Raw genomic sequence first — 17,918 nt, forward strand, 5'->3', positions numbered from 1 at the left:
CGTGCAAATCTTGGGTTGGACCCCCATGATGATCCCAAGCCTCACCTGCATTCCATGCGGTAGCTATTGGTGCGTTTGGGCGTCACATGTAACTGGAAATGTTTCTTCTGTTAGGTTCTATAGTGACTTTTTTCGTAGTCATTTGCATATTTTAGTATTATGCCCCCAAAATCAAATATCCCCTACTTTTTTTGAATAGTATATGTTGTTACCTTAATTTATTTTTTGTAAACCAACGGTCTGGTTGACTGACTACATTAAACGCAAGTTGAGTGCCGCCGCATATAAATCTCTAGCGTGGGAATTATGAGGGGCATTATTTTGTTTATGTGAGTGTTTGAAACATACATGTAATTAACAAATTGCCTTAGGTATAATTTCCATTATTTAGAGGTGAAACAGCTTTAGTATGGAATTCCGCACAGATCTGTTTTCGGGTCTATCCCCTTCATTACCGATTATGTACGCGGTCTCATTATAAGTAATTGCTATTCAATGCAGCATATCAAACGTAAGTTGTTATTATTAATATACTCATAAGGTAACAAAAGAAAATATGACTTATTATTCATTTCATTTCACACTTCATCGTGCTGATACCAGGATACCAGTCGTTATTTCCTAATTCGTTACTGCATACCGTAACACCATGTGCACGTTTCTTTTCAATGTAGATAAACATAATAATAATAATCTTTATTCAGTAGATCTTCGTATTGTAAATACGGGAGCCACGGTGGCTTAGACGCTGGCTCGCTAGCCTGGAGGTTGGGTGTTTGATCCCTGCATTGACCGAGAAAATTCATGGGAATTTTCCGAAGTAGTTCCCCCTTGTCAGTGACAAGGACAGCTGGCTAGTCGTTCGGATGGGACGAAAAACCGAGGTCCCGTGTATACATTGACGTGCACATAAAAGATCCCTTGGCAGTTGGAATTCGATACAAGAGTAGGCCTTAAGAGCCGCCGCCCGGGCAAAGTTTCCCTCATAGCACACTGTATGCTGTATGCCCGTCTTCATTAGCCCAGTTTAGGAGCAGAACAGTAGGACGTTAAACCCCATTTCATTACATTTCATTGCATCGTATTATGGGTCAATGACCTACATCTAAACATGGCTAGCACAGCGGTAGACAGCAATTTAAAAAAGGGAGGGCCCTTTAATATATAAACTGAATTATATAAATTGAATTATATAACCCAACCTTGTATCTTTAAGAGACCTATAAAAAGATAAAAAAAATCGTTGAGCTTCCATAATAACATATCTTATCTCATACCGTTCGATGATTTAATGTGTCCATGATGAGATGGGGTGAACTACCGCCGGTCGGTTGTACACGCGCCAGAGTCGGGTGACCCGTGCAGTGAAAATTTTCCCTACAGAAAGTTGGACTCGACATGGCGAATGTGCTGGTTGTATACGCGCCAGATTAGGGTGACCCCCGTGCAGTGAAAATTTTCCCTACAGAAAGCTGGTCTCGACACGGCGAATGTGCTCGCTTCAGAGGCTTGTCTCGAAGTGATTTCTGGCTAACCACACAGTATGATAATACTCAGGGCTAGAGTATATGAGATCATAAATAGCCATCGCACGTGCAATTCTCTACACATCTATCTACTATTACAGCCGTAATATTGTTGACATTTCTGAATAGCAGTAATAATTAGCTTTTTGGTTATTACTGCAGCTTTAGAAATTACGTTCGTTTTATTTTCTAAATTGCCTTATCGTTAGAAGCGGCATCTTTTGGTTTTGTACAAATAATATCTCTGAAACACATGCGTTAGACAAGAACACGATACTACAAGGTTCTTAAAACAATTGTTGAGTTGCCTAACATACATGTTTCTAAATTCAATTTCTTGTTCAAACTTTCTGTTATGTTTGATTATCCCGGCCTGTGAATCAGACGTCGAATGGTCGATAGACAGGTTAAGCGAGTCTAATTTCGTAATCTATTTTTTTACTCACATGTGCTCGGATGTTATGACCGACACTCGTAACCATCTATCAGTGTATTATTTATGGATGGTTAAATGGTCATAGCTTATTAAGTACAACATCACCGTTGATTTACTGACCATAAATATGCGAAATTGATTTAAGGCTTGGCGTATATATAGATATTGTGGTGAAATTATCGAGATATTTGGAGATATGGTGGATCACCCTAGCCAGAGATCTAGTCTGTGCATTTTAAGTCATAAGCTCTGTTACACCTGCGCGCTGAAGCTTTGTCATTGAGTCAACTGGCGTGGTTTCAAGTCCCCGGTTGTACGTGACAAGGAGTAGGGTCGTCTGTCCAACCTCGTGGGTTCTTTCCGGGTCCTCCGGGTCCTCCGGTCGGCTTCTTCCCACTGCTTAAGAAATAAAATTGAACCATGTGTTAGTCCCGGAATGACCTAGTTTGTGTCGAGTGGACGTTAAACCCCATTTCTCTCTCTCTCTTGCTTATCTTTAGAAAGGTCTATGTAGTTTCTCTTATCTTTAGAAAGGTCTATGTAGTTTCTCTTGCTTATCTTTAGAAAGGTCTATGTAGTTTCTGTTATCTTTAGAAAGGTCTATGTAGTTTCTCTTGTCTTTAGAAAGGTCTATGTAGTTTCTCTTGTCTTTAGAAAGGTCTATGTAGTTTCTCTTATCTTTAGAAAGGTCTATGTAGTTTCTCTTATCTTTAGAAAGGTCTATGTAGTTTCTCTTGCTTATCTTTAGAAAGGTCTATGTAGTTTCTCTTATCTTTAGAAAGGTCTATGTAGTTTCTCCTGTCTTTAGAAAGGTCTATGTAGTTTCTCTTGTCTTTAGAAAGGTCTATGTAGTTTCTCTTGTCTTTAGAAAGGTCTATGTAGTTTCTCCTGTCTTTAGAAAGGTCTATGTAGTTTCTCTTGTCCACGGGTTTGTATTGTAGGTTTCGTTTTGCGTGGATTACTATTCAAGCCTATTTTGTGTATAAAAACATGAACTATTGCACGGTTGTCAGATTATTTAGTTTATCATCAACCTGAAGTCAGTCACCCGTACTGTTTTATATATGCCGACTTGTTCAAGCGTTTCATTTGGAAAGAATTTGGACCTTTTAATTTAAGTGGAAACGTCCCCTTGAAATTGTAAAGAGCAATGAATTGGGAGAATAAATAAATACGATAGATATTAAACCGTCGTTGACAAGATTCATTGAAAACGTTATATTGACAAGATCCACTGAATATTTGATTTTCTGGCGTGATTTCCCCTTGTCAGTGGTGCAGGACGGAGGTCCTGACAAGGACAGCTGTCTAGTCTTTCGGATGGAACGATAACCGAGGCCCCGTGTATACATTGGCGTGCACGTAAAAGATCCTTGGCAATTGAAATTCGATATAAATGTAGGTCATAGTGTCGCTGCCCGGGCAAAATTTCCCTCATAGCACACTGTATAGCGTATGCCCATCTTTATTAGCCCAGTCGGGGCAGACCAGCAGGACGTTAAACCCAATTTCATTTCATTTCCCCATTGAATATATTACGGTAATACGATCCACTGAATATGTTACGATGTCAAGACCCACTGGTCAAACAGTTAATGTCCAAGACTGGTGTCAGTTGTTATTTAAATTATCTAAGGTTTTGTTGGGTTTTTTTAAAAAAATAAAATAAATATCAACTGCTGTATGATTAACTCATTGCAGTCTTCAAATAAACCGTTGACTGCGGCATTTGTACAGAAACTAATGTTTAAAAACAATAGCGTACCTTTAATACAATTAAAGAAACGGTCACATGATGTTTAGCCACAGGGTAACTTGTTATACCGACATTTGTCATAATGACAATGGCCAGTTAGAGCGAAATTAATTCTATTAAAGAGATAGTGTAATGAACTAATGCTACCTGAGCTGTCATAAATACATGTTTAACAATGGAAATTAGAAAGGGCAAAAGAGGGACAACTTTACGTAACTTGTAAAGTATAATGAGGTTTTTATTTCTTTAAGACCTTATTTATGACTTTACTAATCACTACAATAGATAAGTGTGAGGGTACATTAGAGTTGTTATATAATTGTGTTATACGACAATGATATACAAGAAAGGAACGCGGATCAAATAAGACACTTAAACGGTCGAGTTTTTCGCCTATTGCTTCTGTCGCTCTTGTTTTTTTTTTCATTTTGAATGAACTCGATTAAGGGCACACATGCGGATCAAATAAGACACGTAAACGGTGGAGTGTTTCGCCTATTGCTTCTGTCGCTCTTGTTTTTTTCAATTTGAATGAACTCGGTTAAGGTCACACACACTGTGTTAGATTGCGTGCCCTCTTTTTTTTTTAATAATGTACAAATATCCTGACAGGGTTAACAACATTCGACTATCCGTCAAATAAACAAACAGGTACATTATGGGTTCGCTAAGGATAGGCTGCAGTGGTTACATTTAGCGTATATACGAAGTATCAGTGACCCACTCTGCTCCATCCAGCCAATATACCAAGTATCAGTGACCCACTCTGTCCCATCTAGCCAATATACCAAGTATCAATGACCCACTCTGCCCCATCCAGCCAATATAACAAGTATTAATGACCCACTCATTAGTTCAGTTAAGAAAAAAATCATACAAAAATTTTAGCCCGCAAAGTCATTTACAAAGCAAGGTATAGGTTTCCAAAACCGGTCAATCGAGATTTTATAGTACAGTCTTCTAGTCGTCTGCAATTTGAGCACAATGATGTACGTATATAACGTCTATGTGTGGTATTCAAGGTAGATTATTTTTCAAACTATTTATATTTGACGGACAGGTCATCAATTATAGCTGTGGACATCAAGTCATTTGATATGGGTGTGCCCTACCTATTACCTGGATGTACGGAGCTAAACATATGAATTACACTATCAACTAAATAAGAAATTGTGTTAAACGTGATGACAATATAAATCATATAAATGCCATGATAATGCATATATAAGTATATATTTATAGGCATTTACTTGTTTATCTTGTTTTATATTTTCTGAGCTGATATTTTAAAATCAATCTTGCATGGAAGAAATAAAAAGAAGCACAAAAAAACTTGTTTTATGTTTAGATAAAGGCGTGTGTTTTCGTTTTAAAAATATCATTACAAAACGTCATTAAAAGGGTTTAAAAAAATATTAATTTGTTCAAGCATAAATATTCCCCGGGCCCCTTAAATGGCATCTTAACTACTACTAGAAAAACATATTTCATTTAAAACGGCGTCTTTAAATCATGGAAGAGAACTTGTAAAACTAATCAGACACTATCTTTAATGGGGGAATCAGGATCATAAAAAATACAGTTTAAAAATAATAAAATGTTTTTTAACTTACCGCCACCATTTTTGTAACACAGGTACGGAAATCTCCAGACATTTCCCAGACCAACACTAAAACCAATACAGGCTAAAAGAAAATCAAGTTTATTTGACCACGTTTCTCGTTCATAGCCGTCTGCATCTCCCTCAGGTGGCAAGGCCACGGCCAATTGTCTTTTCTCTTTACCCTGCTCCGCCATGCTGACCCTCTGTGGTGAGCTTCACGACTACCTGACTGTCAAACTTCAACTTCGAACATTTGTCTCACGGGTCGCCGAGCTCTATTTCCAAACAATCATTCATGTAAAAACATTTCTTTTGTCATTCGACAAAGATTGACATGTAGGTGTATTCTTGACTCCGCCCCTAAACTGTTCAGTAGCTTTCCAAAAAAAAAAAACGAAATCGTCTAGAGGTATATATAGTACGACACATATAAATATTATACGGGTGTTAATAGCTAAGTTAAAGGGACTACTAAAGACAGCCTGACCACACCGCGAATTTGGAGAAGACAAAGAAGGTGTTGTCACTCAACTCTCCATACTCAAGTTTTACCGTTTTTTGATAATAGTTTTAACTTCACAAAACCTTGTTATCGGCCAACACTGACCAATTAATGGCCGATCTTTTGTTGAAATGTGAAGCATGACATGAGTATGATAATTTTTCATGAGCACGATTCGAACAGAAATGAATATGCACAAACATGAGTATGGACTCGGATTAAAGCTAATTAAAGATACATTATGTAAGATTAAATAAAGAGCTGACAGTTCTCACCTATAATAGTTAAAAACTAGATGATGTAAATGGAATATTATGCTGAAAATTGCAGTCAAGCTGTTTCAATTTAAGCCGAGAAAACCTTATTTTAAAATATCTGTAGACTTGATTGTCATTGTTACCGCTGTCACGATAATTAACAAAGTCTCGATTATCCATTTTTGCGTTTACTCATAAACGGACGTGGAACAGCAAATCGAGGGTTGATTATGGTTTGGGTAAGTTAATTAATGTCTAATTAATAATTTATATAACATTTCAAGGATACAGAGAGACCTGGAAATCGGCAGATTTACCTCTAGCATTATTTATGTTTAAAGCACCAACCAGAAATGATAGCTATGCCAGGAATATGACGTAGTATACAAAACAGCTTCGTGAAATAAATGGCTGAAGTAGACAAAGAAATGTTTGTTTTTCTATAATAGCATCCATGCTAAGACCGTGGGCGTTGATGAGTCAAAAATCCTCCAGAAGACGATCTGAAACACTATCCATGCTCGTGGACGCATGTCAATGTACAATCTGATTAAAACACAGATCCTATTTCGTTTCGTTTTTTATAGTTTAAAATTTCGTTTTACCTGTCTTTACTACACTAGGATCCGGAAAAGTTGTTATATAACCCGCGTTCTGGATGATGTGGGGAATTAGCCAATGAAACGGTCTGTTATGGCGAGTTTTTGGTGTGAGGTGCACGGAACTGTTGCTAACCCACTAGAAACATCAACGCTGATTGATTAATCAAATGTCTGACGTCATAGTGTTAAAAGCCGCTCGTATGACCCCTGATACGACCTTCCACTACAACTGGTCAGATTTTCATGTATTAGAGGCCATCGAAAATATTAAAAAAAAAAAACGAAACGAAATACAGATCTTGGGCCTGTTTCACGAAATTTTAACTAAGATAAAATCCAAATTTTAGTAATTTGATTGGATAATATTAGATTGATTTTAGTGCTTAGCCAATCAAAATTGAAGTGTGTATTAAAATTTGGATTTTATCTTTAGTTAAGATTTCGAGAAACAGGGCCCTGTATTTTAATCTGATTGGTCAATGTATGATTAAGTGGAGCTTATAATTTCGCGTCCACACATTTTCCAAAATTAGCGCGGTCTTCTTCTTCGATGATGTTAACATCTGCTTCCACGATATAATAGTGTGGGGTGTCGCTCTTCACATCTTTTTATGGTGTCAGGGCTCGTCGGGGTGGGGGAGCCGCGGTGACTCAGTGAGTAAGATGTTGGCTGGCTAACCCGGACGGTGATGACCGAGAGAGTTCATCTGGATTTTACGGTGTGGTTCCCTTTTGTCAGTGATGCACGACGGAGGTCCTAGCAAGGGACAACGTATAGTCGTTCGGATGGGACGAAAAACCGAGGTCCCGTGTACACATTGGCGTGCATGTAAAGGAATTCAAAATAAGAGAAGGACATAGTGCCGCTGCCCGGGAAAAATTCCCCTCATAGCACATTGTATGGCGTATGCCCGTTATCATTAGCCCAGTATAGGAGCAGTACAGAGGACTTTAAACCCCATTTCATTTCATTTCATTTTAGAACAGTAGGAGTAGGACGTCAAACCCCATCGAGATGTGATTACGTCACCTGAAATCACAATGACGTAATCAAATGAAAGTGTCATAGTTTGAATGCTTTAGTGTCGAGATGGATATATCATCATAATTCTTCACCATTAATGTTAGTTGGTTGATTGGCATTTAAATACTGGCAGTAGATTAGAACTGTTCGGCCCTTTAATGATTTAATTTAAGAATGGAGAAGCAAGACTAAGACTTGAATGACCAGTACGGTGGTTACGATCAATGCACACGTCTTGTCAAAACTACAACCATTGATAACCTCGCCCAAAATAAAGTAATTTGACTGAAATTTTCAATATATTCATTTTGCATTATATAGCAAGAACGACCAGCCCTTTATCTAAATCTTACACAATACCCTTTAAGTAGAGAGAGAGAGAAATGGGGTTTAACGTCCACGCGACACAAACTATGTCATTTTGGGACTAACATATGGTTTGATTTTATTTCAATAATTCGCTTGCGCGTAGGAGTCTTTATCAATGGGAGGAAACCGGAGGACCCGGAGAAAACCCACGAGGTTGGACAGGCAACCCTACTCCTTGTCACGTACCCCTTTAAGTAAACTTGAGGCGTTTGCCTGTAAGATAATTGACGTTTAGTATATTTAATATAATACTCTGTTATAACGATATATGGATAACAATTACTATGGTTTATTTCACTGTAACGTTTCAACAAGGTTTCACAAGTCGTTATCAAGCATATAACACAAATAAATCCATAAATAGTGTGTTATTCGATTATGTTCCAATTACTAAATGCCATTTAAAGAAAACATAAAATAGAACAGAAAATTCAAAGTTTATGCAACAATAAATAGCTGAGAGGTGTGTGTGTGTGTGTGGGGGGGGGGGTTAACCTGGATGATAGTTACACAGGCGATTGAGAAGAAGACAACGTTAGGGTCTATCAATCGTTAGTTATAAACTTGATATGTAACCAATGCGCAAGTAACCACACCCAATCCATATAACAAGTCAAAATTTACGTCTGTAGAACCATTTTTTTTTTTTTTTTTTTTTTTGTAAACAATATTTTATTTCAAAATTTATGAAAAGGGATCAGGGAACAGGCATAGCCTATATCACCCCTCTCCTCATTCTCATACAAGGAATATAAAACATATAATAAAGAGATCTGCTATGTACATACTATAAAATAATGGTGAAAAACATATAAATTAAATAAGTTATTACACACTATTTATAACAAATGGAAAAAAAGAGGAAGTGTTGTTTTATAACATGAATTAAGATTATTCTATAAATAAAATCAGACCTTACCGATATTTTGTTCCACTGTCGACACAGCCAGTCAAAAATTAGACTGAATTTAGTAAACAAGTCGACCTCAGTTTAACCTTTAAATAAATAAATAAAAACAACAAATTAGGCACGTTAAGTAATAAACAAGATCCTTCCGCATTCAAGATAAAAAAAAAATAGTTCGTGCATTCGTGGGTCTTTAAAAAAAATGAGGCAATCAAAGGATTAAGTGAAGCAAACAGGAAATTGCATATGGAGATATTATCGAGATAATCCGTAATAATTGTCCACAATGTAATTTATAAAATAACTAGGGGAGTTGGATGGCCGAATGGTTAGCGCGTGTGCATTGTATCATAAGGTCTGGCATTGAGTCAACTGGTGTGGTTTCGATTCCCCGGTTGTACATGACAATGAGTAGGGTCGTTTGTCCAACCTCGTGGGTTTTCTCTAGGTTCCTCCGCCCCCCCCCCCCCCACTGCTATAAACCCCTACGCGAAACCAAATTATTGAAATAAAATTGAAGCATATATTAGTCCCGAAATGACGTAGTTTGTGTCGAGTGGACGTTACCCCCTCTCTCTCTCTCTCTCTCTCTTTCTCTCTATTTAACGGTGAATACCAAACGTGACAGTGAAGCCCAGCTCCATCGAGTAGAACAGTTCTAGATGAGAGACGCTATACAAATTATTATCATGTTCGGGTAGATTTTACTGTTTAAGTATTATGAAAATGGTTTGTAGACTCAAGATTCGCATTATTAAATCATATGATCCAATAAGTTTTAGAAAGATTACAATTATAATATTCATGTATATATATATATATTTTAAATAACTAAACAAGAAATATAACAGTTGGATATAGCCATTAATTATCACCGTTAAATGTTGGTAAAAAAATGTCGATATAAGTGGGATGTGTTAATTTGCTTTGTGGATCAGGACCAGTTTTACATTTAAAATTCCATATCCACTATCGACAGTTTAAGCCGAAAACGAAAAGTTAACAGGGACGGATCCAGGAATTTCTGCAGGAGGGGGTTTGCCAGGAAATTTGACAGCTGACTATGTATGATGCCATCATCCTCTCCAAATTACGTAGGCATACATGCACACTGAGCTTTTTAAAGACCGAAATCCAACGCCCCGTTTGACGTCAATTTTATTACGAATTAATAAGATCACATTGTGATTCAATCTCATTGATGCGAAGCATAAATTGTTATATAACATGTGTCCGTATCATTATATCGCACTGTGAATGCCCATCCTATATTCCATCGCCTGATGATAAAGGATAAAGCACACGACCGTGACACTTTTTTCATAAAAGTGCTCTGGATCCGCCCTAGTTTAAACTGATTTTAAACGATCACTATATGACACACGAGTTCAACCCAATTTGATATAAATCAACTGAGTTTACTACCTTATCTATGAACATGCTTGTTAATAAATTGGATTCGCCCTTTATAGAAATGTTTAACATCAATAGATAGTCGTATAAAAGGTGTTTATTATGTTAAAGAAAATGCGAATCACCAGTGCGTGCAGTTATTTAAGAAAAGCACACACATTGGTCGTGGTCTAGTGTTGACAATAATTCTCTTAATATTTTCATATAGCCTTGAACGTAGACCTCAAGAAAAGCTTTTGTCATCAACAGGTCATTAAAACGACAGCGAAGCTAGGGTGATAAATCTTAGTATATAACACATTCACGGTTCAGTTTTGTTTTTTTAGATGTAGATTTTAATGTGGGAAGCAATTTCAAAATTTGGTCACCCATATTTTGACCAGCTAAGCTTAAAGGGACCATCCCGATCTTAACAGTGCCTCGGGCATAAAAGTCCGTGCACGTATGAAATTTAAAGATACATTAGTTACGAGTTTAATAAAGAGTTGTTCATTCTTGCTATAATAATTCAAAAATAGATGATAAAAAAGGAAAGTATTGAAAATTTCAGTCAAATTACTTTATTCAGAACGGAGTTGTAACTGTTGGAAGTTTGGACTAGAAATAGGCATCAACTGTGTCCCCACCGTCTACGAGAATTGCCGATCGTTTTATTGACAGACGATAACTCCCCACACATATTCTCGGTTATCAAGTAACATGCTCAATGGCTATGGTAGCCTCGCTTGGCAGGCCTTTCGTCACCAGTCTCCGGTAGTGATATCAGTGACTAGCGGTCAACGTTGGCTTGGTCCGCCATTTCTTGATTTAATTTTAAATGGACGACTGTTTAGATCCAAGCTGTATCCAAGCCATCCGAGGGTCTACAGAGTTGATTTTGAGCTTGTGAAGTAATTTCTATAACATCTGAAGTGTAAATAAAGACTTGCAATAGGCAGATTTATCTCACGCATAATGCATGTTTAAGCGCCAAAATATAGAGGAATGGTGTATTTACCTTGTCTCAAAATTTCAGCTCAAAATATCGAGTCGTTTAGGCGTGAAGGTCAAAACTGCTTATCCGGACACGAAACCGTTTTAAAATTTCGGGACAATTTTTTGGTTGAGTGACCTGATAATCTATTGCCGTTTTTTCAGAGGGCTATACAGTGCATGGCCCACGTGTTGTACTTGATAACGAAAGGTAAATGTTTTCACCTACACGTTAATTTTATAAAATAAAAGTCTGGTTTTATCTAGACTCCGTATAATACAGCTTAGGACATCGGTTTCCATTTCCAGATAAAGACTGGCGGATTTAAGTTGTTCGACAACGTATCACGTATATTGAGTTTGTTGCTCGACCCTAAGGTAGAAGATTTTAAGGGCTTTTAACACAAACTTTAAGTAGATTTATTCTCAAAAATATAGTCCAGATTGGCCCTTTAACTCGAAGCTCAGCCCTAATTATTAAGTCTAGTCAAAATACCTCAATATTGGGGTCAACCAATTAAGTATTTCGTTTAAACCAATTAAGTATTTCGTTTAAACCAATTAAGTATTTCGTTTTAAAAGAACCCTTAAGAGCTTGTCCGCGAGAAAACTATGCAGAAGGTGCTAAGGCTTCAATCACAGATTTTGACCAAATTTGGTTTATAAGTTGGGATAGTCCCAAAACACACAAATATGCAATATCAGATAAATCTTTCAATTCCTAACTGAGAAAATTGAAAAAAACATTTTTCATATGGTGAAATTGCCAAAATCCGTCTTTTCTCAAATGCCTACTTTGGCAAGTCCTCACATCCGTCTTACTATGCGTAGCAAAAAGACCAAACTCGCACAGTTTGTAGATAAACTAGTGCCGTTACCATAAAATTAATTTCAGATGATTCTGGCGAACGAGATCTGTATACGGACTGGATATCAAAGCCTATCTAAATTCCCATTTTTCGTCACCCAACGTTTGACGCCCTATAGCTACTTTTTTATGGGTAAGTTTCAAAAATTTATGCTCACGTGAACAAGCACCTCCCAACATTTGATACAAAAAATAAAAATGATCGGAATCGACTTGACAAAAACAATAACCCATAAAATTAACCTGTAATTTCCCTATTTTAGAGATAATTAACCGTAGTAGATAAAACAACTCACATTTTTTTTTTCTTTTCATTCATATGGTGTTTACTACCAGCCCTAAAATACATTAGTATCTGTTTTATAAAATATGTCTCGAAAAAATACTTTAAAATACCTGTAATCGTTCATGATTCATCTGGCGCCGACGGGAATTGGCTTCCGCAGTTGTCCACGGGCTTCCATTGGGGTATCGACGTGCTCAATGAAATGATCTTAACAACACATATCCATTACTCTCAAATAGACATTATTTTAAATAAAATAATCCAAACAAAAATGAAAAATTCACCTAAAAGTGAGATTCGAACCACCAACCGCATGATTGCCCCCGACCCACCCCCTCACCGAGTTGCTTGTCCCAGGGCCCCAAGGTCCATGTCGCGGGCCCTGTTCAGGGGGATTGCCTAGGGCCTCTCTTATTCTAAATCCGGCCCTGAAGGTATAGCTGACGGCGCTCGAGAGCCGTTGCTACCATGCTACACTGTTCAACGTCGCCCACTTCGACGCAAGGCTTCGTTGTCGTTAAAATTTTGGCTTCCACATTTCTTTATTGTAGAAATCAGTGGATGTGTCCAAAAATGAACAGTGGAAACATGCTCTGAAATTGAACATTTTGTAGCCATTTTCGGTGACCTGTTGGAAAATGAAACCTTAAAGAGACAATACAACAAATATGTTAAAGAGACAATACGACAATACCAAATATACAATAAATATAAATATACACTTATATACAGTACCACATGGTACAAATGATGGCTATTGATATGATGAAAACGAATATAAGTCAAAAAATTTATTTCTCTAATTAAATTTGCAAAAAAATGTATCACAAAAGCTTATTTCTATTTTTTGCGGTGGCGAACAATTTGCGGGAAAGGTGAACAAAATACTTAAAAATGGTAGTGATCCCCGTCGTAATTTACTCCGAAACGAATCGGTTGGTGACTTGGTTGATTGCCCGTCAGTCCGCCCACAGAGGGCCGGGCTTCGGACTCCCAAGTGGGGACAGCACCCCCCCCCCCCTTCTGAAAATCCTGGATCCATGGTATATGTATGTATATACGCCAAAATGACGATAGAGACCATCTATTTCTTTAAAATTTTTAAGGCCAGTGCGGACACCCCCCCCCCCCCCCGGACCCACCTTCCCCAAAGATACATTGTCTCGGGTACCGGGCAAACCCCCTCCTCCAAAACTTTCTGGATCCGCCCCTGAGACACAATAATCTACATAATTACAGGATTATGACCTATAACCTACTTAATGACTGGGTTACAACCTACAAAAGTAAACACACTGACCCCCATTAAAAATTTCAAAAACACATTCTCCTATTCTATTCAAGCGTACATTTTGGAAATGAAATTTATCAACCGGGATGGTTTGTTTGATGATAGTATGTCGGCTACAGACCAATGATAGAAAATTACCTACACAAAATTGTTATTGTGCGCAGACCTTTTAATGGTGTCCATTAAACATACATTATGTAAGAGCGAAATCTGCTTATTACAAGTCTTTCTTTAGGCCTGAATGTTATCTAAATTATAAAAGATACATTATGTAAGATTTAGATAAAGAACTAGCCATTCTTGCTATAATAGTTCGAAAGTAGATGATATAAAATGAATAATTTGAAAATTTCATTCAAATTACTCTATTGCAAGCAAAGATATTAGCCTTTGAAGGTTTGACAGACGTGTGCAATAATTTCAACCACCGTACTGGTTGATCGAAGCTAAGTCTTGGTCCTCCATATTTGATTAAATCAAAGTATCGTTGAACCATTCTAATCTATTTAATATCGGAGAAATCTGATGCCATCGAGAGTTGATTAAGGCCTGGATCAGTTGATTAATGTCTAATTAATACTTTAGAAACATTTCAGGCCTAAAGAAAGACCTGCAATAGGCAGATTTAGCTCTTGCATAATGCATGTTTAATAAAACATTAATTAACTTATCCAGATCATAACCAACTCTCGATGTCATCGCTAGCCTGCGATATTTACGGAATCGAGATTTTTGATTTTAGAGTTTAAATAAACGCCTGCTAACACGAAGACAATCGACGGATAAGAAGTTATCTCCCTTTAGTCTTCAGGCAACATCTGGTAAATAGCTTTATTTCAGGACGCCAGTACGGTCACACACATTACTTCAATGAAATTAAGACTGGGTAATAAATTTACTTATTTTCCATGTTCAAGGTGAAAAAAAAATAATAGTACGTATTAATTACTTAAAGGAAAATCAGAACTCCTGTTAAAACAATTGGGCTTGTCCGGGATTTGAACCCGGGACCTCTCGCACCCTAAGCGAAAATCATACCCCTAGACCAACAAGCCGCTTGAAATAACCTACTTATGAAATGTATATATACATACACATGAATATGAGAGAGAGAGAGAGAGAGAGAGAGAGAGAGAGAGAGAGAGAGAAAAAAATGGGGTTTAACGTCCACTCGACACAAACTAGGTCATTTCGGGACTAACATATGGTTCAATTTTATTTACATAATTCGCTTGCGCGTAGGGGTCTTTAGCAGTGGGAGGAAACCGGAGGTCCCGGAGAAAACCCACGAGGTTGGACAGGCCACCCTACTCCTTGACACGTACACCCGGGGATTCGAAACCACGCTAGTTGACTCAATGACAGACTTTATGATACAGCGCGCACGTGCTAACCATTCAGCCATCCAACCCCCAAAATGAATATTATAATTGTATTCTTCCTAAAACTTACTGGATCATATGATTTAATAATGCGAATCTTGAGTCTACAAACCATTTTCATAATACTTCAACAGTAAAATCTACCCGAACATGATAATAATTTGTATAGCGTCTCTCATCTAGAACTGTTCTACTCGATGGCGCTGAGCTGCACTGTCACGTTTGGTATTCACAGTTAAATAAGTGAGTCTTGAAGGATGATTTAAAGGACTTTAATGTCCTGGCTTCCTTTAATGTTACTGGGAGTTTATTCCATTAGATGGGTGCTGCCACTGAAAATTCCCTATCACCACATAACACTTTCAAAGTTTTTGGAATAACAAGGTCGTGTTTTGATGTTGATCGAGTTGTTCTTTCTCCACTTTTGATTTGTATAAGATCACTCAGGTAGTTAGGAGCTAAACCATGGATGCACTTGTAAGTGAGGAGGATTATCTTATATTGAATACGTCTGTTTATGGGGAGCCAGTGGGGGGATTTGAGCATAGGTGTAATGTGGTCGCGTAGTCTTGTTCTGGTGATCAGACGTGCAGCAGTGTTTTGTATCTTTTGTATTGAGCGAAGAGAAGAAACTGGAAGTCCGAACGACCAATGTTGAACAGCTGGAAGTTACATGCCTTTGATACTGCTGCAACTTGTTTTGACATATCCATGGTAGTGTTAAACATAACACTCAAATTTCAGGCAGATTGAACGGGGCTTTGATGAAATGGGCCTTACACACGGCGAAATTATCATCATTTCCTCCCTGGCGCCAAATGTTGATGTCGTCAACAAATATCAAATAAGGGGTATCATTTATACATTTATAGTTGAGCACTTTGTTATAAAATACACAAAAACTAACGACTAATGGTCTCAATGTCAAGCACATTGAAAGGCTGGCTATTAAACTATAATCGTACAAGGATCAGAAATCAGAATGATCCCATTACCCAAGCCCAACAGAACTGCACTGCATCATGGTGGGGTAGGGTGGAGGGCCAGGCTCATTTACACTCAAGAATTGGTATGCTAGTAGAAAACACGCCCCGTTCCCAGCCGTTCTATCTAATTAATTACACCCAATTTCTTGTAAATGTTATTGTGTAACTAAATTAACACACACAAAAATAAATTGCTGCACAAGGGTTGATTTTGAACTTAGAAGGTCGCCCTAGATAGTAAAATACACGTACCCTATACGCCCCAGTAGGCTATATAAGTCAACAGGTACGGTGCTGGTATTATATTGGTATTGATGTTAGAAAAAAATGACGGCCCAGATTTTGAATTATCGTACGTAAAAAATAACATATATTTTCATAGAAATTCGGATTCATTGTGAAAACTTTTCAAATGAAATTTAAATAACACCAAACGAAAGTAGCTAATTGAAGGGAGACAACTCTTATTTATTATTTTTATAGAAATAAATAATGAATCCACCACGTGAAGCTAACGTGTAACCGTGCAGTACACTGCGTTCAAGAAGACATATTTAATAATACCACGCAAATTATAGGCTTTAATATTGTTTGACAAGCTGTTTCCATTCTAGTGGTTTATATATAATATTGACTTATTAAAATCCTGTTAACTCTATGTATAATGTTTAAACCCAGTGTTAAGATTGGTATATAGGTTATAGAAACCGGGTATTTAAAAATATTTATCTATCTGTTCCTTAATTTTAATAACGCCGTTTGTTGCGATTTTTATCGCTTTTAAAGTAAGTCAAAGTACTTGAATAGGGAAAATGGCGGGCTTGTCCGGGATTTGAACCCGGGACCTCTCGCACCCAAAGCGAGAATCATACCCCTAGACCAACAAGCCACTGAAACTATGTATAAAATTAAAATAAAGATTGTTTTCTGTTAGGTCGAGGATGATGATTATTAAGACGTGAATTCTACAGGAGAATTCTTTATCGACTTTTGGCCGATTCCACAAATTTATGTCCCAAAATTTTATCATTTCAAAAAAGTCCTGAATTTTAAATCATACCAACAAACTGCCGAAATGTTCCATAAATACTATTTTTAAAAACAAGTTTGTCAGAAAACGAATCAAAGGGCAAAAGGAGCAAATCGTCCGCATCGGCCATAAAGGTTGTCGCCTAATGCTTCTTTTGTAGATTAGGTGGGTTGGGTGGATGAATGGTTAGCGCGTGTGCGTTGTATAATAAGGTCTGTCATTGAGTCAACTGGCGTGGTTTCGATTCCTCTGTTGCACATGACAAGATGCGGGATCGCCTGTCCAACCTCGGGGGTTTTCTCCGGGTCCTCCGGTTTCATCCCACTGCTAAATACCCCTCCGTGCAAGCGAAATTATTGAAATAAAATTGAACCATATGTTAGTCCTCAAATGACCTAGTTTGTGTCGAGTGGACGTTAAACCCATCTCTCTCTCTCTCTCTCTCTCTCTCTCTCTCTCTAACTAAGTCTATCTTTCTTTTGTAGATTACTTGAGCATTTCGCTGATGACACATCACTCTTTGCCATTATACACAATGATCCTCCAAGTTATGCAAATGCTATAACCATTCATCTGAATATTATCTCATTGTGGTCTAAATAGTGGTCTGTAACGTTTAACCCCAATAAAACTAAAATACTATTTTTACTAGCAATAATACAATCCAGGCGTTCTCTTTGAAAATAAGTAAAGTTGAAAACGTAAATT

The 17,918-nt window shown here is 37.4% G+C and overlaps 2 protein-coding genes and 2 non-coding genes across 5 annotated transcripts in view; all 4 read right to left on the reverse strand.

The window, feature by feature from the left end:
• LOC126831056 (sodium- and chloride-dependent taurine transporter) overlaps positions 1–5,596 on the reverse strand; it is a 38,858-nt gene extending 33,262 nt beyond the window's left edge. The window contains exon 1 of one of the 2 annotated variants that reach the window (XM_056103031.1): positions 5,332–5,589. In XM_056103031.1, coding sequence (XP_055959006.1) covers positions 5,332–5,515 — 184 coding nt within the window. In that variant the 5' untranslated portion in view covers positions 5,516–5,589. Of the gene's footprint in view, positions 1–5,331 lie in introns of both variants that reach the window. The other variant, XM_056103032.1, reaches the window with a different exon arrangement.
• LOC130014122 (uncharacterized) overlaps positions 1–17,918 on the reverse strand; it is a 127,504-nt gene that overhangs the window by 59,065 nt on the left and 50,521 nt on the right. The window lies entirely within an intron of this gene.
• On the reverse strand, positions 14,796–14,867 carry Trnap-agg (transfer RNA proline (anticodon AGG)). Its single transcript has one exon. It is a non-coding gene; the product is annotated as a tRNA-Pro (tRNA).
• Positions 16,998–17,069, reverse strand: Trnap-ugg (transfer RNA proline (anticodon UGG)). Its single transcript has one exon. It is a non-coding gene; the product is annotated as a tRNA-Pro (tRNA).

The sequence above is a fragment of the Patella vulgata genome, chromosome 8 (genome assembly GCF_932274485.2).
Source record: "Patella vulgata chromosome 8, xgPatVulg1.2, whole genome shotgun sequence".
Taxonomy (NCBI): Eukaryota; Metazoa; Mollusca; class Gastropoda; family Patellidae; genus Patella; species Patella vulgata.